This window comes from Malaclemys terrapin, chromosome 4 (assembly GCF_027887155.1).
Source record: "Malaclemys terrapin pileata isolate rMalTer1 chromosome 4, rMalTer1.hap1, whole genome shotgun sequence".
Lineage (NCBI taxonomy): Eukaryota > Metazoa > Chordata > Testudines > Emydidae > Malaclemys > Malaclemys terrapin.
The window spans coordinates 19,069,909-19,092,649 of NC_071508.1; the positions used below are offsets into that span (position 1 = coordinate 19,069,909).

Here is a 22,741-nt window from a genome sequence, read left to right on the forward strand (position 1 = left end):
CAGTTTACGTAAATGAGTCAAAAGAACTCAGGATAGTTTGGAGAAGCACTGACCAGGAACGGCCCAGGAAGTGATGAGGAAGAGAGAGGGACTTGTAGTGTTATCTGATGCTGCCATCAGTGTACACTGGGAGACTTTTGTGTTGCGTTGCAGCCGTGCATCAAAAAGCTAGTCTTTTTTTATAAACTCAAGTGTACCTTTTATTGATCTAAATTCAGCCACAAACAAAGGTGAAATAAAGATAGTTGTGTGAAAGTTTCTGTGTTGTGATGGTTTATAAAAGATTAACTCTCCGAGATGAAAGCGGGATTTTGATTTAACTTTAAAAATGCCTGCTTTTACAATGATCATGCGGCTCTGAGTAATCATTAGAGCATGTACCCTTTCCTTCTTCACGACCCCTATTTTAGTTTCACAGGTGGAATGTATTTAGGGTCCCAGCTGGGCTCAAATGATCTCTTATATCTCGCAAAGGTGGCTGCGCTAGTTTAGGTGCATGGATCAAAATGGTTTAGTTAAATCAACTTGGAGGACAGCTGAGGTTTACTTAAACTACTTTAGGGGTCAATATTGCCATTTGGTGCGGACAACACTGAGATCTTGGCAGCCGAAAGCTTTTCAGTTCAGCTTTTCAATGCATCTTTATCAAATGAGCTGCAGCAGTCTGCTCCTACGTTATATCACAAGTGGCCTTGTTTGCCAACACACGAAGAAAAGATGTTGGTTGTAAGGCCCATTTGAAAATCTGGCCCTTACAGACTAATCTGAAGTTACGAGATACTGCTCTTGCCTAATGTTCCACTAATCATTCTCCCCTGATAGATGCTGGACTCAGCAATAGTTTTGAGTCACTGGAAGATACTTTACTTTGCTTTATGGGTGTCATGTGGTGTTCCCTGACACTGCATAGCCCAGGGAATTACTCTTGCCTGGTTAACTGTGGTTAAACTCTTATCAGCACTTGATCATTACTTTCTAAGATGTAGTTAGTTTTAAAGATACAATAGGGCTTTTGACTTAAGGTGTGTTTGCAGCTTGACCCAGCCCATCCTACCAGACTTACGCCAATATAATCAGGGCTTTTTGGTATGAGTCATATGCAAACATCTCAGTGCTTCACAGCCAATTCCAGTTTTTATGGGTTGCAGAGCAAGCTGGTTATGGAGTTACAGCAAAATACGTTGGAGACAATATTTCTTTTGCTGCTCTGGCCCGTTGTCCTGCTTGAAATGAAGTGGTAAAACAGTCTTGCACCTTGCTTGAAAAGGCAGGCAATGGGGTTGGTGTTTAATTAGGCCATTGGCCATATTTTTACATCATCCATACAGTGGGTAACAGCAGGGCTGTATAAAGAATGCCAGAAGACCTACCTTCTGTCTCTGGGTAACCGAGCATAATGCATTTTTTTCTTCTTCTTTTTCCTTGGCATTGTTTTATGTTCCTTTAAAAAAAAAAAAATTGGAATTTAATTGGTGCAGCTCTTTCAGTAAACTGTGCACCTCTGATTTATAGAGAAGTCTCAACACTGTTGAGTCTTTCTTTTTATGTATGATAAAATGCATCAAAGTTGGCTTGATTAGCGCATGGGAGATTCAGAACTAGTGTCCTTGTTAGTTTCAGACCTCCTGCTACTAGATCTGATACCTTAAATATCTTCACTTCATGGTTCACGAGGAAAACACAAGCTATTAAACGTTTCCCATTTTTGGAGGCACCTGGTTTCCGTTGAAGAAAAATGTGTATTCTAGAAATGTCAAGTCTCACAGTCTTGAGGGAATTAAAATTGTCAGAGAGGAAAAGCTTCCTCATAGCAGGTGGGCGCAGTGACAGTGGGGAGTGTTTATAGAAGGAGACAAAGGCCATATGTACATTGGGAATTTGCCCTATTTTCAGCCACTGGCCTAGCTGTGCCACTGCGATACCCTAGTATAGACTAGGGCAATGTTTCCCAAACTTGGGACGCCGCTTGTGCAGGGAAAGCCCCTGGCGGGCCGGGCCGGTTTGTTTACCTGCTGCGTCCGCAGGTTCGGCCGATCGCGGCTCCCACTGGCCGCTGTTTTGTTGCTCCAGGCCAATGGGAGCTGCTGGAAGCAGCACGGGCCGAGGGACGTACTGGCCGCTGCTTCCAGCAGCTCCCATTGGCCTGGAGCAGCGAACTGCGGCCAATGGGAGCTGCGATGGCCGAACCTGCGGACGTGGCAGGTAAACAAACCGGCCTGGCCCTCCAGGGGCTTTCCCCGCACAAGCGGCGTACCAAGTTTGGGAAACACTGGACTAGGGAAACGATGAATTGCACTGGTGCAGCTTTACCCTGGTTTCAAACAGAGGGAAGCTTCGTGGGCACAAATGCTAGGGGTTTGGACTCCGGCAGTTTCACCCGTAACTGAAATCCCCGGTATAGAGAAGATCAAAAAGTGGCCTTCAGCAGAAGAGCATACAGTCATGTTAACTGACTATTGTCAGGGCTAAATGATGGGGCAGAGGTGAGTTGCTGGAAGCATGTGTAATGATGTCCCGTGGGTTCATCTGTGGATCTTAAAAGCAGGACCAGACCCATTAGCTTAAAGGCATCTATATCTGATCTAGGTGCTAGAGGGAGGCAGAGGTGGAGTGTTAGCATGGATTACACATGGATGTGGAGTAGGTGGTCAGTTGATGTGGGATGAAGAATGCAGGAGGTAAATGCAAGCAGTGGGATAGGGTGGAGAGGGTAGGTATGCTTTTTGCAAGCTGATACTGATCAGCTGGTTTAGTCGCTTGTCTATTGAAACTGATTTTGTCTCCAACTTTCTTTCAGGGTTTCCATGGTCCTTATCCCTTTGGACAGTCTTAAAAACAAACAAAAAAACGGGTACCGTCAAGAGGAGAATTTAACAAAGAACTGACTCATGGGGGACAGAGGGGGGTTCTTATGGCTTATAGAAGACACGGCATGGATCCCCTTCTCTGCCTCCGCAACCTGGATAAAGAAGAAAACAAACAAAAACCAATAACTTAAGACTAGTGGTTTCCAGAGGAAAACAAAACTAAAGTATGCATGTGTGAATGCTGAATTTTAGGAGTGCTGTTCAATGCTATGAGAAAGAGAAAATACACCAACACCATGGGTTTTTTTAGAAGTCATTATCACAATTAATTAGGTAGCTGAAAATTTAAAAAAATTAAAATGAAAGCCATCTTTTTAAAAGAAAAAAAAGTAATTATTTTGCCTACAGAGCGATTGTAGTTTGAGCAAATGTTTAATTTTTTTGTTTGTTTCCTGTTCATAATTTTTTTTAATAAGGGACAGAGTGCATTTTTATGGAACTGTCGTGTTTGCTTGCTACAGAACGGGAGCTCGCTTAGCATCTTCTGGGGTTCATGCAGTGACTTCTCTTTGTATGTTGGATGTTTTCAATGTGCGATTGGGCCAGCACCCAGCTCTGTGAATTTCAGTGATATCAGCCGTTTTTAGTTATCAACCTTTTAATCTTCAGTTTTTGTCTGTTTCCCTTTTGACCTTAGTGTTATTGGAAACCTCAGTGAAGACCAAACTGTTGCATTAGAATGGGAGGACTCCAGCATTGCGTTTACCTGCGAGGTTTATTTTTCTCTTGGAACTTGAAATATACATACACGTATTTCAGTAAGAAACAGACTTACTAGAGTTCCAAAGCAGGTCCTAAATGATTGGTATTTTAAAATGCTGTTTTGTTTGTCAAATATTGATGTCCAGTAGCTGTGCCTAGGACAGCCAGGCAAGTGTATCTGTCTTGTGCCAAGAGGAAATTAACTTTCTGTAGCTGTAGTTCACCAAACAGTAATTATAAAGTTTTACAAAAGTCATGTCCCTTTAGGTTTAAACCTCACATCCCTACCCTTTTTATATAAGTATAATTTTAATTCCTCTCTCCTGTGATTAAAGTGCTAGCTTAGGAGGCAGAGGCCAATTGTTTTTGAAGTAGAGCAAGAAGTTGAATCATCAGCTGGATTCCACAGTAGCGCCTAGTATTCTTTCGCCTTTTTACTGGCCTGTAGCTTCTTTGAGGCTTTAGCTTTCTAGATGGGTCTCATCAAGCCTCCTGTTGAGAAGAGGAAGAGCTTTTCTGGACGTGAGGGTCACTTAGCTGTGAGCGTCCTCGGAGGAATGATAGCCATGTGCAAATGAGACCGTGCAGAGCAGTTGCGGAGGGTGGCGGAGTTCTGTTTCAGACTTTGTGGCGTTGGGTCACTGTGAGCCAAGCAACCCAGGTACTTGGGAAGAGAATGGGTTTTTTGGAGGGGAGGCACTAATTCAGAAACTTGAACCAGGCCGTAACAGCCATCTGCCAAAGATACAATAATATGCAACGTCCCCCATCCTCCTCCTCCAAAACTCCCCATCCCAAACTACCCATTCATGTTGGGAGCTGAGTGCCTGGTATGCCTGCTGGCGAGAGCGATGCAAGGCTTTAGACTGACCTAGTCTGCACCCAAGCATCAGTGTTTGCTTGGTTGACTTAAGCAGGGTTTCATTTTCAGTGCAGTGTCCATGGGCCTTATTCTCCCAGGCATATGGGTAGCTCCTGTTGAGGTTAGTGGGAATTGTTGGTATCCTGCCAAGGAAGAATTAGACCCCTGGTGAGGCATTTGGATACTTGTACTCTCTAGAACCCAGTGAACAGCTACCCTGGTATTGCTCCATTAGTGGGTGTTTAGTTGTCTATTGGACACTGGATTTCGAAGGAAGTGTTCCCTTTTAAGATTGGCAGTTTCCCTTTCCTCTCTCTCTAAACACATGGATGGGGCTGGGGACAGAGTTGTAATGGATCGCCCCTTGGATGAAGAAGGTCGGGGTGTTTGGAGGAAGATCCTGCCTGGCTTGGGGAGTTAACCTGAAGACTTGTGGCAGGATGGCTGCCTGCTAGACTTGGAGAAGGGGGTGCAGATCCACGTTTGTGCTTTGAATGCAGTTTAGGAGGTGGAGGCTGCATTTGGTTAGCTGTAGTCATAAGACCCTGTATATGTCTTGTAAAATCCCTCTTGCTGTGGGCGAGATATGTTATTCACAAGTCACAAAGAAGCAAGTGTGTAAACCGTCATGGTGAAGTGTGGGCAAGGTTTGAATTGTCATGACAAGCATACAAGGCATGACCACATGCACATCCAGTACCCAGCATGTAGCATCCCCACTCCCGTGCGTCCCTTCTGGAAGTGTTGCTGTTAGCTGAGGTGACAAGGCTGCTCGTTGGTCTCTTCACATCAGCTTCATCCGTCTGTTGTGTAGAGGAGGAGGAACAAGGAGTCCTGGGTTTCTGACTGCTGCCGCCACTGGGCCTAGAACTCTGCAAACCTTTTACTGGCAGGGGCCGCTGGGTGACCCTCAGAGCCACCTCGCCTGACTCTCGTTTTCTCTTCTGCTGTTCCCAGGCAAGTAGGCTTCACCTGAGCAAACTGAAGGCCATGTTTACATCCGCCTGTCACCAGTGCAAAGATTGTATTTTGTTCCTTTCTCTAGAGAAAGCTAGCGTCCACCCCTAGTTGTTCCTGTGCCTTCTCAGTCCATTCTGCACAGATCTCAATGTCTCCTCTCTTGAGCCTGTCTAAGTCTACATGCCCTTGTGATTGGGTTGTTAACACTGGCCTATTACAGCTGTTTCCTAGGAAATCAGTCTGGAGCATAAACACAACCCTTATCAGCGGGGATGATCTCTCTATAAATAACTGCAAAAGGCTCATAACTGTTTCAGGGTGTTGGTTAGTGTGATAATCCTCGTGTGATGACGAAGGGAAGATGTTTAAACTGGTAATTAATCTGCCTCTTGTGTCTTCTCTCCAGTGAAAACTGAGTCCCCTGGCACTCAGCAATGCACCCAGTCCCCAAATTTAAGCTACTTTTAAGTTTGCAACATTCTCAAAAGAGGATTTCAGGGGTGCTCAGCAAATGTCTCAGCTAGTCATAGTTGGGGCTGAAATTGCACTGCTTTCCTAGGGGCAACATTTTCAAGGCAGGAGGGGGGCTAACATTAGGCACCTAAACCAAAAATAGCCAGATTTTTTTCAGACGTGCTAAGCACCCAAGTTTCTCATTGATCTCAGCAGGGAGAACCTCTGAAAACCAGATTGAATCACATGCCTAATTTTAGGCACTCAGGTTTTAAAATGTGTTCTAGGTCTCAGAGCCACAGCAAATGGTTACCTGCCTGAGACTGCTGGGCAAGGGAAGAGGCCCAACAAAGCTTGCCCTATGCTGTGTTACCCAACCCAGGCTGGTGTCCCTGACTTTGTGAACAAAGGGGCTGGTACCCACTGGTTTGAGACAGGCTGTAGCTATGGAGGGGCTGCAGTTGGCTCTAATCCCTTTTCCTGGCTGCTGCTGTTGTGGGGAGGAGGGTCTTGGAGTCCTGAGAGGGCACAGCAAATGGAGATCTCTTCAAAAAAGAAAGTTTAAACTTCCAATACATATTTGTTTTTTTACATGGAACTTCAAGCGTGGTGTGAGCTGTTGAGTCCGGAAATGCCTGGTAACCCCTATGTCTCACTGTGACTCAAGTCTGGGTTGCAAATATACCCTGTCCCATGGCTGGGAAAGCCTGGGTAAGCTTTGCGCCCCTCTGGCTGGAAACACACTTTGTACTTGGGAAGAGGTGTCTAGCCTGCTTTGGCATGGCAGAAAGTATCTGCTGCCCTATGTCTTGGGAGGGGGAGTGGGGGGGGTGGGGGAGGAAAGAGTGCATCCTGAAACCTCCAGGGTTTGGGAGATGTCTGGAACCCCACAACTGGGGATGCAAGTGCAATCCCAGACCCCATGGGTGTGAGCATAATCGGAGTCTGCAGGGCTAGGAAATACACACTGTCCCCTGTTTCTGTTGGGTTTTTTTTCTTGTGTGAGTGAGTGGTTGGTTCTGCAGCCTGACTTTATTCCCTCTGGGGGGAGTGCATGTGTAGAACAGGATGGCGTGTTGCCTCATTGAGTCTGGGAGAAGTCTGATGATAGCACATTGGGGATAATAAAAAAGGAAGCTTTTTCCTTTAATGTATAAATGAATATTTGTATGATTAAATTAACACAGAAAAAATTACCTTCAGCCGTCTATAGAGGGTTTTTTTATCGAAGGTGCGAATGATTTCTAGTCTCCTGTGACCTCTGCAATATTTGTTAAATGCACCTCCTTTGCTTCCATCCCCAGATCATTGGGGGTGCCGGGCAGACATCACAAGTGTGCCGTAAAACTCAACGTTATCTCTCCTTTCCCCATGAATAAATTTAAGGAGAAAATTTTAAAGGAAATAAATTCATGGTGCATTGGATGCATGAAATAAAACAAAGTACTTTTCCAATCCAGATATAAATGCCAACAACACTAAACACTGGAGGAGGGATCATTTAAAAAACAGATGGCTTCACATAGGAGTTGACATGAAAAATGACCTGTTAGAAAGGAGCCTGATACTGTAATCTTTTTCATGCAGGTAGGTCCCCATTAGGGATCCACATGGATACAGGGTGCCCATATGGGACAGTTTATGCATTTGGGCCACTCTTTTTTTTTTTTTTTTTTTTTTAAGAGTGCTGAGGCAGATGTTCAGGGGAAAGTACCTTATCCTAGGGGCCATGAGAGCAAAAGCTCCAGCACACAGTGCCTTCAGAGGCAAGGTTGGACTTGGGCCATCACTAGTCTCTGCCTGTGGCTTTAGGAAGTAGAGATCCTTCCCAAATTCTTACCATAGATCAGGTTTTCATTGTTGGGTAAATGGAGGCTGCAACAGATGTCAAGACATGGCTAAGATGGCAGCAAAGTTATGATGAGCGACCTGTCTTGAAGTGCATGGAGATACGTATTTCCAAAAGCCTATGGTAATATTGAATGCAAAGCCTGCTGAAGGATGGATTGCTGAAGGCATGTTCTTAACCTCTCAGAGTACTGGCACAGGGTCACCAGGCGTGGTGTGACAGAGCTGCAATAGACACCCCCCCCACACACACACACACACCCCCATAGCTGGGGTCCTCACAATCGATCTGTTAGGGTAATGAAGTGGTTTGTGGCTAACAAGATGTTGCCAAAAACAAGCAGGCCCATGAGGGGGGCTCCATGTTACAAAGGGTTGGTGGCCTTTTCCTGGCAAAGGTGATGTCTTCTGGTTACACCAGTCTTAAACTGAAGTCTTTGAGTGATCGTCAAGGGTTAGCCCCAAGCAAATCATGCTTTGATTGCCCAGCACGGCTGACAGTGGTAAGCACTCTTACAGCAAGTACATCCAGCCTCTTGGGTCATTGCAGAGGGAGGTGAAGTGGGGAGGGGAGGGAAGGGAAGCAGCATATGAGCCACTAGCTGGCAATCCGAAAGTAGTCGTGGAAGAGGTCAGGGCCGGCTCCAGGTTTTCTGCTGCCCCAAGCAGAGAAAAAAAAAAAAAGCCAATCGGTGGCGCTTCGGCGGCAGCCCAATCACATTGCTCCATTCTTTGGCGGCAGTTTGGCGGCGGGTCCTTCACTCCCTCGCTTCCTCTTTGGTGGTATCCCAAAGAGAGGGACTGAGGGACCCGCCAAAGACCCAGATAGGCTGCCCCAATAGCGGACGGAGGGCCTCCCCTTTGTATTGGCCGCCCCAAGCACCTGCTTCCTTAGCTGGTGCCTGGAGCCGGCTCTGGAAGAGGTGCAGAAGTCCCAAGTTGATGAGCCTCTTTCGTAAGAGGTGGGATATACTCCACCAGCAGATAGAGCAGTCACAAACTCAACCAGTTCTCGTTGCTTTCTTCCCCTTCCAACCAGCATTCCGCCATCTTCTCCCAATGACCCCCGTTACCTCGGCTGATGCATTGACTTCAAGGGAGATGCACTGAATTATAGCACCTGAGGATCGGACCCATCAAGATTCCATCTGGGTCGGCATTTTGGCTTGTCACCGAGAGAGGAAGGAAGTGTGTGTGAAATTCATGTATTAAGGCCTAAGGACAATTAGAGAGACAAGATGGGTGAGGTGATAACTTTCATTGGACCAACTTCTGTTCATGAAAGAATCAAGCTTTCGAGCCCCACACAGCACTTCTGGTCTGGGAAAATGGACAATTATGACTGTCTAAGCTGACCTGCATCAGGCAGGCCAGAGAATCTCCCCCAGTTGAGCCCAATGCTCTGCCTATATGGAGCAGTTTAGTTGGAGCTATTCACTTGCTTACTTGTGGTTTCATTATTAATCCCTGTGAGAAGTGTCAGTGTGAGTTTTACATTTGAATAAGTGCCTGGAGCTTTTATATGCCATTTAACCTTGTTTGAAAATTTTGCTGGGAACAGACATCCTGCTGCATATGCCCATAGCTGTTTGTTCTGTGCCTGGAAATGAATGCACCCCTTGACTCCGTGGTGCTCCCAGGTGTTTTTAAACTCACTCTGTGTTTGGATAGTTTGAGATTCCCTCCCCACCCCCACCCCTGTCCTTGCTTTTCTTTACTAGTTATTTGCTTGAAATAATCTGTTTGTCTTTAGGGCTGCAACCTGTCAGGAGTTCATCAGGGCAAGGCAATCAGATCACACCTTCATTAACGCACTGTCTTTGGAGCAGGACAAGTAACTCTGGCAATTACTATAACACAGGTCATTTTAATGAAGCAGTATGCCATGACGCATGCATGGTGGATCTGTGCTGTGGGTGTGGGCAAGGCTAGTGGCCAAGGCAAACAATTGCAATAGAATCAAGTATAAATTTAATTTTAAAAAAGGGACCCAGATATTATTTTATCATCAAAACTAACATTCACTTTATGCACTCTTTAAAATAGGGTTAATCCAACCTCTGTGATTCAGGGCATGAATTGATAGCTGCAGTGATCAGGAAGGAAATCCCCCATCTCTAGGTATGCTACTGGCTGGTGCATTACTGTAGGGAAAGGGGACTGTTAGCTTGAGGAAGCATTAGTAATTGCTAGGGGGTAAAGTATGGGAATTGAAGGATCAAATTGTTATTCCAGCATGGCAAATTCTTTTGTGTCTCTGGCTTCAATCACCCAAAACGTTCCTCTTTGCAAATACCTTTGGCACGGAAGGGTCATTGCCCTTATGGAATAATTACAGCGTGAACGCAAAAGTTTTGTCGCAGCGCTTTGTCACACAGCAGCCGTGGGATCTGCTCGGCCAAGATAAATTATACCAAAATCTCTCCCTGGAGATAGAAGCGGCAATGGCTTAGTGAACTGAAAGGCTGCCTGGGGTAACAAGTGAAAACAAAAGTTGATGGGGTTGTCATCTTAGGTCCCAGTTGTTTTTTCTCATCACAAAGCTAGGTCACATTTTGGGGGCAGATTCTGAGCTAGTGTAAATGATCACACTTCGCTTGAAGTCAACCGCCTATGACAACGTGTTCCAGCTGAGGGTCTACTCCTTGATGCATATTCAAGAGCGGTCCACAAGTGGAAGATCTATGGGCTTTGCCAGGTCAGGAGTGAAGTGACTGCCTGCCTGTGGATACACTCAGGGCCGGCTTTAGGCTGATTCCACCGATTCCCCAGAATTGGGCCCCCACACCTTAGGCACCTTTTCAAATTTTTAATTTATTTTACTCACCTGGTGACAATCTGCTCCAGGTCTTCGGCGGCGGGGGGTCCGCTCCGGGTCTTCAGCCGCATTTTGGCAGCGGGGGGTCCTTCAGTGACGCGGAGCGGACCCCCCCGCCGCCAAAGTGCCGCTGAAGACCCGGACCGCCGCTGGGTATTCAAATCGGGCCCCGCATGTCTTAAAGCCAGCCCTGGATACACTTGTAGTGTACGTGTGTCCAGCAAGTGCTATTGTTCCTTCAGTTTCTTGACCACTGAGGTTTCTTTGGTTAGTTTCCCATTTTGCTAATCTCATGTCATTTCCTGAGTCAGGGATCCTGTGGGAAATAGAGTATGTGATGGTTCCTAATCACTTGATCATAATAGATATGCACAAGGGGGCTACATTAAGATTACACAGACCATCTTAATTTTGGTATCTAACTTTTGAATGCTTGATTCTCCAATCGTAACATTCTTTTAACTTTATTTTTTGGATGCTATGCGTGTGAGAGTGTATGTATGTATATAGTTGTCTATAGCGCCTTACTACTTGTGTGATCCATTTATGTTTCTTGAACGAAGAGGATCAGCTGGGGAAAAAAAACCCCTCAGTTACATAGAAGTGATTTGTGGAAATCTAATGTTAAATGTTCCATATTGTGCTCCTACAACTGCTGATCTTAGTAATGGAAAGAATCCTGGCACAACAGGGGAAGCTCTGAGTGAGGAAGCAGATGGCACCCAAGGGTAAGGAAGTAGCATCATTATTCATAGTGCATCTATTATGGCATCAGTTCTTAACACTGAAGAGTGGCGTGATCTGTTTCATCCCTGGGTAACTTGTCGGCAAAAGGCAAAGTTAAGTGAAGCCTGTTTAAAAGCTGTAATTAAAATAATGTAATGCAGATGGCAGTACATGTCCTGTTACCACAAGACTTCATATTCTTCTATCACACCTCATAAATCTCAAAGCCATTTAAAAAGGAGACTCTTGTTATTCCCCACTCTACAGATGGGGAAACTGCAGTACAGCAACATGAAATGACTCAAGTGTTGAGTTATGGTCGCTTGCTCTCAGAGAAAATATTTAGCCCGGGTCTCCCCACTGCCCCTTGTGTTTGGTTTTGGGGGGTAATTGTTCCAAACCTCAAGAGAGGGGCATGGGGTAGGAGTCAAGACTGATCTGAAGCTGCAGGCTTGGGGCCCAATATTTGATGTGACATTTCCATATTAAGGTAAAGTGAAAGAAGGGGGGAGGGTGCGTTCAGTTACCTTCTAAATGGAGCTGGGGCCCCTGGCAGTGGGAGGGTGATGCTAGGCCTAGCAGGGAGACAAGCTAACAAGAAGCAGGTGTTGAGCGCTTGTAGCTCCCATTGACGCTTGCTGGAATTTTGGGGCACTCAGGCTCAAGGTGTCAGTGATCACTTCTGAACTGACAGCTAAAGTTAAGGAAGGGCTGAGCTGTGAAGAGAGAGGGAGCTGGGATTTACTCACAACACAAGGTAGCTTGTATGGGAGGAATGGCAAAGAACTGACTGGGAATAGCACCTAGCTCCCGAGTCCCTGTCCAGTGCTGCCTCTTAAGTTAGTTTTTTCTGTCTAGAGTTCTAATGTAAATTTTAAAAGGCTTCTGAAATCAGTAAGGGGAAATCTTCCCTAGCACAAATGTACCTTCAAACAGCTTTTAGCATATCCACAACTGGGCTTGTGGGTTCCTTTTTTGTCCCTCTGACATCCTTCTCACTGGCTCATTTAACTGAATTTCTGTGTCTAAAGACCTTTTCCTAGGAGACTGAGGAGTGGTGTTCGCACGCCCCGCTGCCCCCAACACTCTTTGTAGGCTCAATTGCTGATTGCTAGCCCTCCACTGGGAGCATGGTCTAGTGCTTAAAGCATAAGACTGGGCTGCAGGAGACCTCTGTTCTCCTTTTCCCAGCTCTGCTATTGATGTTCTGTATGACCTTTGGAAGGTCACTTGCCCCATCTCTAAAATGGGGATAATTCTCAACCTTAAAGCTCAATTGTGATAGTGGTTTGTTAATCACGTTTTTGAAAGCATTATTTGTATTTTGATACCACCCACAGTATGCAGGGCTCTGTCCTCAGACAAAGGAAGACAAAATCCTTGCCCTGAAGATCTTGCAATCTAGGAAATCAAGACCTTTTAGCGATTTGGGGCGTGGAACCTGGAGGGGGGTGGTTGGCTAGGGAAGTGAGAGTGGAATATTTATTGTAACCAGTTTTCTGTAACAGGGATTAAGAATTGAACCACCGGCAGTGTGTCAGAGCAGCCAGTAGAGGGAGCTGAATGCATTTGTCAGTTTGGGAAAACATCCAGACCCATTGCGAAACTGGCTCTGCTACATTTCAGGATTTATTTTTCCCTTGAGATGGGATGGTGATGTCATTTCCTTACAAATGGAAGCTCTGTGGCTTGGAGCCCCTGGGAAAGTATTGCCTATCAAGGGCACCCAGGGGAAATAAGGTTTCTGGGTGGGACTGGAGCCCTGGTGTTCGTTGTTAGAGGACCCCCTAGATCTTTGAACCGGCCCCCTTTTGCTGCCAACAACATCTGGCAGAAGCGTTACACAGAGGTACCAAGCCTATGCTCCATATTGCTGCAGAACCCTGCTTGCCCAAGGCCGGGGATGGGTGGACAAAGGCCCCCACCTTTTGAGCTTTTAGGGATCACGTTTTCAAGTTTTTCTCTGCGTGAAAGCTGAGACCTTCACCTAATCGGGTGCCTCCAGGCCCAGACATCAGGGGACTCCTAATAACATTGTGAAAGTTGATTCCGGGCCTCTTCTCATCTTCCTTCCAGTTGACCTTGGTCTCTTACTGTCTCCCACATGTCTGCTGTTACCCTGACTGCCAGGGGGATATAAATGGTGGAGCCATAAACCAAGGGTTCTCAACCTTTTTCTTTCTGAGCCCCCCCCTCACAGGCTATAAAACCTCCATGGCCCAACTGTGCCATAACAACTGGTTTTCTGCATATAAAAACCAGGGCCGGCATTAGGGGGTAGCAAGTAGGGCAGTTGCCTGGGGCCCCATGTCACAAGGGCCCCTGCAATGCTAAGTTGCTCAGGCTTTGGCTTCAGCCCTGGGTGTCAGGGCTCAGTGCCCCAGGCTTCAGCCCCATGTGGTGGGGCTTTGGCTCTCTGCCCTGGGCCCCAGTGAATCTAACATTAGCCATGCTCGGTGAACCCCCTGGAACCTGCTCACAGCCCCCCAGGGGGCCCCCAGACCCCTAGTTGAGAACCACTGCCGTAAACCTTGCATGCTTTAAACTGTCCTAGATCTGCCTGCCAAAACTATCTCCTGCTGCTCCAGTAAAGGGAAAGACAGTGCTATTCCTCCCAACTGCCAGTTAGCAGCAGCTACCAGTAATTCCATTTCCCATCAGTGCATTATCTGTTAGTGGGGAATGGAAGCCCCAAAGCTGGGGGCCAACAGGCAGTTAAACTGGATCTAGTGGGTGTCGTCGTCTTAAAGCACATGAGCTGAAGCAAGGGTGTTCATCCGCAATCCCCAGAAATCTGACACTAGCAGAGATAATGGTGGTGGCTTCTCTGGAAAGCCTCTGAGTGGATGAGGGCATTGCAAGAAAAGAATAATGGCAGATCTCTATTAACCTGGAATCCAGCTGGCAGGGAAGTGCTTGCTCTGGGGAACTTCACCAATACACTAGTGTGTGAGCAGGAAGGAAGAATCCCGATCACTCTCGTTTTGAAGAGGCCGCTGGAGCGGCAGGATGCCATCTGCCTCTGGAAAGTTGGAGCCCTGATTGTGAAAGGCTTGAAGTGAGTGCCTCTATGCCTTTCCTGCGTATCCAGGCTGGTGGCTGTGCATGTGTGATATGGCTCCAAGTGTAAGTCTGGCCACAATAAAAACATTTTCCTTGTTATCTAATCTGTCCCATTTTCCTTCCCCTCTGTTTACCATGGCCAAGTTTCCTCAATAATTCTGACAGCTGCAGGCTGGGCTGTGACGTCAAGCTGCAATATTGAAGTCAAAAAGATGTTTAAATGAGAACAGTTAATACTATTTATTATAAAGTTGCAGCCTGGGTGGCTAGGCTGGGGGAGAGTCGAAGTAGAACTTGGCTGTCTCAGCAGAACTTGGCTGTCTCAGCTCAGTGGTGTTAGACACTCGTGATATCTTAGGTTAATTTCATGTCTGTCAAGCTAATAGACCCCAGAGTACATTGTTTCATCCAGCTCTGGGGCGGAACATACCAGCAGTTTAAAGGCATGCGACAAAAAGTGAATGCTACCATGTTCAACTGAAATGGCCTCGTTCCAAGATAGCTCTGTCTGGGATCAGTCACGTGTCAGGGTCTCGGGGAGCAATGATGGTCCTCCAGGTTAATCTAATGCCAACACTTCACCACATGGGTCGGTTAAGATGCTGTACGCTTTCTTCCCATCCCCTTCTGCTCCTTTACTGCTTCCCGGGTGCATACAAGAAACCCTGTGTCTGGCATGATGAAGCTCCAGCCTCAGAGTCTCCCATAAGAATGGCCAGACTGGGTCAGACCAATGGTCCATCTAGCCCAGTATCTTGTCTCCCGGCAGTAGCCAATGCCATGTGCTTCAGAGGGAATGAACAGAACAGGCAATCGAGTGATCCATCCCCTGTCATCCACTCCCAGCTTCTGGCCGGTCAGAGGCTTATACTGCAAGCTATGGACAGTCACCTTGGTTGGGGCTGAATTTTGAATTCTCCTTGTGCTTCCGGTGGTGATGGTCCTTCCAGGTCACATCTGAGGCCACTGATGGAGTCAGTAGGGTAAGTAAATGGCTTTAAATGTCAACGTTATTTTTCTCCAATGAAATGTAGGTGTCTAGATAAAGGACCCTTTCAGCTCTAGCTCATGGGATGAAATCCAGCCCAGGCCAGTGTCCAGGAATGGTTACCATCTTTTTGACTGTTTTGGGGGCCTCTGTGTGAAAGGATCTGACAGCTATCAGTTAAAAGCAAACAGGTGTCTGTAACAGGTGATCATTAACCCCCTCACCACTTGCCCTGAGTGCTCGGTTGGTGCCTCAGCAGAAAGGCCCAGGCCTGAATGGGCCATAGAAGCTGTACTTTCCTCTCAACCTTAGAGATGGTCTTTGCAGGTCTGCATTGAGTCATATTAGTGTGGCAATGCAGGGTAGTTTTCTCTGCTGTTGCTTGCGCTGTTCCTGGTCTGTGGATGGAGGGAACTTCCTCGCCCAGATTGTCAGTCCAGCACCTTTCATCAGCACTAAACTGGCTCCCAAAGTTAAATAAATAGACGTAAGCTTTATTTTTTGCAGCGGAAATGCCAAGCCTGGCAAGATTGCTGTTTTCCCCGCTGGAGAATCCGTGCACAGAGCTGAGCTTGTCTGACAGGCTGCAAGAAACTGACGATGGCTGTTTGATAACATTGTCCAGGAAGTAACTGTGTTTTCTCCCAAGAGCCCAGGTTAGAGAATCCTGTTTATCCAGCCAGAGGGGCAGCAAAAATTGATACTGCTCAGAGAAAGGAAGGAACGAGACCCACTCTAATCTTTCTGGTGCAGCGAGAAGGGGAAAGGTATCTGCAATAGCCCTGCTGATAAATCCACTTGTATCATGGCTTCGCAAATATGCTAAAGTTGTGGGAGTCTCGCCTTTGTTTCAAGCAATTAGATTTGTGGACATCTGGCACAGAATTACCCACTGGTAGGGTGGGAAGAATTATAGGTGCTGGGGAGGTGGAGGAAAAGAGCTAGAAACTGACAAATTCCTAGCAACCCTGCCTCCCAAACCTTAGCACTTAGACAATCAATGAGCTGTCTGCCTTGGGATATCTGATCTGGCTTCTGCTTAGGGATGACTGACAAAGAAGGGTTGGAAGGAAACAGGTTGAGGTGCCTGAGAAGCAGGTTTCTCAGAACTTTTAAAGGGATCTAAATAAATAACTATAAGGAAGCAATTATTTCAAGAGCAAATAAATGGGTGCTAGCAATTCTAGCTATCGTGTTTTTTTTTTTTTTTTTTTTTGTGGTTGGGTGGAAGGCTGGGTTTTGTTTGGATGCTGGTGTCTGAAGGAAGGAATTTCCACCACACCCCTACTTTAAGTACTGTCTTCGTTTTTATATCACACATGTTACTATGGTATCTCAGCACCTAGGAAGGTACGTCCTTAAAATCAGGAAAGTGAATATATTTTTGGGCTGGTACCAGTTTCTTCTGGATGTGCCAGTGGTGGAAGGCTCACGGTGGGAGATGGGCCAATCTCAAGGATGTGGGCCGGGGGAAGTTATCTATCTGCCAGGACTGTCGGATTGTTGGCCTGGAGTAGTTGCCAGATTGGCTAAAAGCAGCTACACAAAAGGTCTGATTGACCAGTTTCCTGACGCTCACCAGGAAATGTTGATGCCTCATCTGAAAATGCCAATCTGAACATAAGCCCCAGAGCCAGTGTCTTGACAGGTTTAAAACATTTCATGCAAGTTACTCACCCGTACTGGGTCACCAGTAGGAGATGTAGAGAAACTGACTAATGTCTGATGCAGTGGAAAATGTAAGCTTCCTCTATACCCTAATGCACCGTGTTGTACACACCTGGGAATTTGTTTCTGTAAGGAAGAGATACAGCCCTTGAGACATGATTGACTCATCCGCTGTGATTGAGTTTTCATGCACCGGAAACAAAGGCATCAAACTTTCGGTTAAGGATGCTAGGTATTAAAAGTCCAACAGGCAATTTCCTAAACCAAACCCTAACCTTGCTGTGTCTTCTCTTCTTCCTCTTGGGTAAAACTGAGGTGATAATAAAAACTCCCAGGATGGGGTGAAGGGGGAGAGACATTTGAGGCTTAAATGTTTGTTTTAAAAAAAAATTGGGTTCCCCTGAGCAAAGGATCTGCACAGGTGTAAAGAGTGCTTATATAGGCACCATTTCCCGTACACAGAGATACTGTTGTCACTGAGCTAGAAGCTGTTTAACAGAACTCCCCACATGACAGTTTAGTAGGATAAGAAGTGAAGTCTGCCCTGGAACCACTGTGGAGAATTTTAAGTAGGCAGATGAGTTGGAATTGGTCAGAACCCTAGGAACACTAGTGCTCATGTACTTCTGCTCAAATGGTCATGGCATTTAATGGCTACTGGTTTGGTCTCCAGTAATTGTGTATTTAATTTTTTTTGTCAAGGGCACCCAGAATCGGGCCTAGGAGGTTCTTTTTCAGTTGACAATACTGAACTGTAAATAGATTCATGCAGTCAGGAGCTGCAGTCTCCTCTGAATAGATTGCCAATCTGCAGAGAAGGTGTAATACAGACAGAGCCCAGTTGTCGGCAGGCGGGATTGAACCTGGGATCTCAGGAGCTAAATGCATGAGCCTCTACTGCATGAGCTAAAAGCCATATGCCCCTTAGCTAAGAGACTCATTAATCTCTTTCTCTAAGTGGTCTCGGTGCCACTAGATGGGACAGAACACCACACCCAGCAGGTGTATGGGTTACAAAGGTACTTTGAAAATGACTGTTTCTGTTGGAACCGGCTTCAGGGTGGATTTTCATAGCGGGGTCAGAAATTGCCCAGAACTGCCCTGATTTTTAGGGTTCCTATACTGTTCTTTGCATGACGGGTTTGCTGTTCCAATAACTAAGAAGCATATGCTTTGCATTTTTGCTATCCATCGCTGCACTGACACTCCCTGACGGAGATGAAAAAGGATTTTTGTTGACTCTCTGGTTAGAAGAGGTCCCGGTGAATCCTGCAACACCCTGGCATGATCCCTTTGTGCTGGGGGGCAGGGATGTTCATTCCAGAATGGAATGAGTCCATCCTCTAAGGCTCTGTAGGCGTTTCCATTAGAATCCCAGTTCTGGTCTTCTGTATCTAAGTGTTATGGACCTGATTTTTTTTCCAGAAAAACTGAGGAGCCATCCTACAAATGAAATAAAAAGGAGCTGTAGGTGCTCAGAGTTGAAAATCAGGTCTCGGGTTACTAGCTGAGATGTAGCTTTGAGACATAATATCAGTATGGAAGTGACTATGCTAATACTTCTGAGCATGCACGTTGTAGAGTCGGTGTTAAAAATCCATCAGATGGGCCCCCCAAAATCATGAAATTAAAAAAAAAAGTCAGGGTTCTTGTTTTCTGCCTTGTGCCTCGGAGGTGCGATTGGGTCACCTTTGCAAGCTTTTCTCTGCCACCATGAGGACTAGAAATTCTTCTTAAAATGAAAGTTCTTACCTAGTCATATGGCTCGAGGAGCTTGGGCTTCAAGACATGCATCAAATATCATGAACTTGGGATAAAATCACTGGCATCACTAAACCTCCAGAGGCCTGAGCAGACTTGGAGCGTGTCTACACAGAAATGGCCTCAATTAAGCTGGTACACCTTTTGTTTATGGGCCTCCCTTTATATTGTTTTAGAATTGGTTGTATCATTTTAGCTTGTGCCTGTAATTGTACCTCCAAAGCTACCAGAATTCCCACTTTGAATACCAGCTCCTGGCCTCCTCAGAGACTCCTTCATTTGCCCCTTTCCCTGCATGCAAATGTCTTGAGCTTCTGGTATTCAGAGGACTAAAAAACCCTGTTTATGAATGTATGTATTTGTAACCCACGCTGACACAGTGTGACTGTCTCCCTCTAGTGGCACCTCGTTTGAGGCCACTACAGTCTGTGTAAACTGCGCTAGCTCTTGCCGCTCAGGCAGGAGAGATTTATGCTTTTAGATCCAGTGGTCCCTGGTTCAGTCACCGTGGCATTCTACCCACTCAAGCATGTCCTGTGGCGTATTGATTTAATATTTATATTCCAATAGCAGCAGCCAGAATTGGAGCCCCATTGTATGTTGCACAAACACACGGGAAGATGTGGTCCTTGCCCTGAAGAGCTACTATATAACATTCTGTTAGTCTTGCTTTAAAGGGCAGCGTATTCCCATCCCTCATACTATTTTAATAGTCTCTAGGTTGGGGATTAGTTATGTGTTGACAGAGCAAACATTTTTCTGCCCTCATTCTGCCACTGAAAGCAAAAACCTCACTGCGCCTTGGCTTTCGCGCACTGACTGACGAATACAAGGAGTCCCAGCCTGGAAGATGAGGCCATCTTTCCAAAGGGAAGGGAGGGTCCCCTGAGAGGCAGGACTTCTGGGTTCTGCTTCCAGCCCAGGGAAGGGATGTGCTTAGAGCAGGGGAATGGGCACCTCGGCTCCTGAGTTCTCTTCCCAACTGTCACTGATTCACGTTGTCCGGTTATTTAACCTCTCTATACCTTCGTTTTTCCATCTGCAAAATAGACTGAATGAGCCCATCCTCCCCAGGGCTTGGTGAGGTTTCAATAATCAGTCTCCATAAACGGCTTTGTGATTCTTGGATGAAATGCAAAGTATTTAATCGTTAAGTTGCTGGCTTAAAATTAAAACTCCTTCCTGGTGCAGGTGCCTAGAAACTGTAGCTCTAAGCCCCAGTCCTGGCTGTCCAAGCCTGCCTGCATTTCCTTTTATAAACCCTTTGCTTTGAGTGTCTGCAGGGAGGCTGGCGTGGCTCAGGGAGGGCAGGAGGCGTTTGCACCTGTTCGGCTGGAGCCGGCAGCTTGCATTCCTACTGGTTTGCTCTACAGCACCTTGGGTCGTGGGGAAATGATTATTCTTCCATTTAAAAATCAATGCGTCAAAACCAGAGCCAGCTCTTGAGCTGCAGGAGGGAGAACGCAACTTCAGAGCACAGCAGCCAGGGTGACCTGCAGGTGGCTCGGTGCAGCTGGAAATTGGACCACTTCAGTCTAAAGCACTGAATTGGGACTGTCCCTTTAGGCACCCAGCTCTCTAAAGTGGGCTCTCAGGACCCTAGTTATTCTGGTACGCTGCGCAGAGATGGGTTGGAGGCGGAGCAATACGTGGCCCCAGCACCAGGGCCTCTGGGGTTTGAGTGGGACCCTGATTCTGGGGACAGCCATAATTTGTCTCCTGGCTGCAGTGGCTCCATGGGGCATTCCAGCCACTGGACATGTAGGGCCAGCCCACCCCCTGCACTCTATGGACTTCTGTACTGGGTGGTGCAGTGTATGTCTGGGGTGTCAGAGGGCCCTCTGGCTATAGCATGGGTTAATTCCTCTCTCAGCACCCACTACACCTAGGGAGAACGTTATACCTGCAGGGTAACAGGTGCTGCTGAGTCTGGCTCTGCGCTCAGAATACAAAGTTATCTGTGTCTTGGGCACAGTAGAGAGTTCTCCGCGGGGGAAGGGGGAGGGTGTCTCTGAGCCCAGTTCGTCGTTAATCTGGAATGACACGTTTCCTTAGCAGCTCCATGACTCACATCTGAGTCAGTGCTCAGCCTGCATCACCTCTGCCTTGGTCTTTCCTTGTTTGTTTTCTGGCCTTGGATTATAGAGGCTAGAGGGCTCTTGCCCAACCTCCTCAGCACCCGTTGTCAGCGCCGGTAGGTGTGCAGAGGGGAATCTTGCTGCAGGTTGTTGCAGCATGAGAATTGGCTGCACTTTATTTCTGACAGGATGTGTCCTGCCCCCCCGGTTAAAGGAGCCAGGCTGCCCTTGGCTCAGTCCCACTTGAGCAGCATCTAAAAGGACCCAGTGGTAGTTAATCTCTTAGGCAGGGATGATGGTACAAACTAGCAGGCAGGGATGGGGTCTGTGGTGGTGGGGGGGGGGGGGAGGGAAGGATGCTGCAGAGCTGTTCTCTGAGGCAGAGGGTATTTGTTTCAGGCTTGCTCGAGAGACTTCAGTTCTTTGTGCTATTCCTTCCTGTTGCCTCTCCCCGGAGTCAGGGTTAAAACCCTGGTATTAACCCTATTCTGCTGCTGTGCTTCACCCTCAGGAGACCTGGGTCTTGTTCCTGGCCCTGCCAATGGCCCACTGTGCGACACGTCCACGCTCTGTGCCTCAGTGTCCCTATCTGCAAAATGAGGATAATGATACTTGCCCCCCCCCCCTTTATGAAGTGCTGTGAGATCTACGGATGAAAGGTGAGCTATAAGAGCCCGGTTTTATTATTAACTTTATAGGCAGGGATCATTTCACCCATCACTGAAGTGCAGCCTCCTCACAGAGCATGATTGTGTAACGCCGACAGACCCTGGTCGTCGACGGGCGGGATTGAACCGGGGACCCTCTGGAGCTTAGTGCATGAACCTCTACCGCATGAGCTAAAAGCCAACTGCCTATTGGCTAAGGCTGCAGAGCAGCGCGCTCTCTCTCTCTCTCTCTCTCTCTCTCTCTCTCTCTCTCTCTCTCTCTCTGCCATTAGATGGGACAGAACACCACACCCAGAAGGTGGGTGGGTTACAACTGCACAGCAATTTGTTTTTTAAGATCAGGGAGAAGTAGAGGTGGATTTATAACCAGGCTAAACCACGAAGAGTAATTGGAGGAGGGAGAACCTATCCGGCTGGAATTGAGGACAGGGGCATGAACACTTCAAACCTTGCCTTAAAATACCATGGCATCTTCAGTGAGCACAAAGGGGTCCCTCGCTCTGTCTCTTCTGACAAACTAATGTTGCTCACTGAAGTGAGGTTATAGGTGGTTGCTTATCCTAACTGAACGCCTTTACTCTGTCCAAGGGCAAGTAAAATCTTAAATGCTTCCTCCCGCAGCATGAGACTGACCTTTGGAACTCTCTGCCTCAGAAGTCAGAGTCAAATACTGTGGCTGAGTGTAAAAGGGACTGGATACGTTTATCGCTAGTAACAATCCTTTAACTCTTTGTATCCATTAGTTCTGAAGGAATGGGGTGTCCTTCCCCCCTGCCCCAACGTGCTTTCAGTATTATGCAGTGGCAGTCACCCAGTAAAAGGGAGTTTCAGGCTCCAGGACTTCAAGATAGGGCTAGTCAATTCTCATGCTTCAGGGCATGAGCTGATTGCCATGGATCAGGCAGGGTTTCTAACTCCTATGTGTAGCATTAAACAATTACCCAGGTGTGTTATGGATATCTTCACCTTCCCTGATGTACCAGGGACTAGTCACTGCCAGAAGCAGAAGACCAGATTTAATGGAGCCGTGGTTTGGATAGGCATGGTGGATGTTGTGTTCTTTCTAACTTCTGAACTTAATGACCATCCAGATTTCCCCAAAGGGGACAATGAGAGATGAACCCAAGCCAGGGCTCATTATCTAACTCTCCCTCCCTCATTCCAGCCTCTCAGGCTCCATCTTGTGGGGTAAGATGGGACTGGGATCTGAACTGACCCAACCCGCTCTGGGTTTGCCTTTGCGAATCTGAAAGTGGCAAAATACAAATCACCCCAGTTT

At 46.9% G+C, this 22,741-nt stretch overlaps 1 protein-coding gene across 2 annotated transcripts in view; it reads left to right on the forward strand.

The window, feature by feature from the left end:
- Positions 1 to 7,040, forward strand: part of ILRUN (inflammation and lipid regulator with UBA-like and NBR1-like domains) — a 50,129-nt gene extending 43,089 nt beyond the window's left edge. The window contains exon 5 of one of the 2 annotated variants that reach the window (XM_054025454.1): positions 4 to 2,163. In XM_054025454.1, the coding sequence (XP_053881429.1) occupies positions 4 to 12 (9 nt within the window). In that variant the 3' untranslated portion in view covers positions 13 to 2,163. Of the gene's footprint in view, positions 1 to 3; positions 2,164 to 2,797 lie in introns of those variants that run through there. The other variant, XM_054025453.1, reaches the window with a different exon arrangement.
- The last annotated feature ends 15,701 nt before the right edge of the window (positions 7,041 to 22,741 follow it).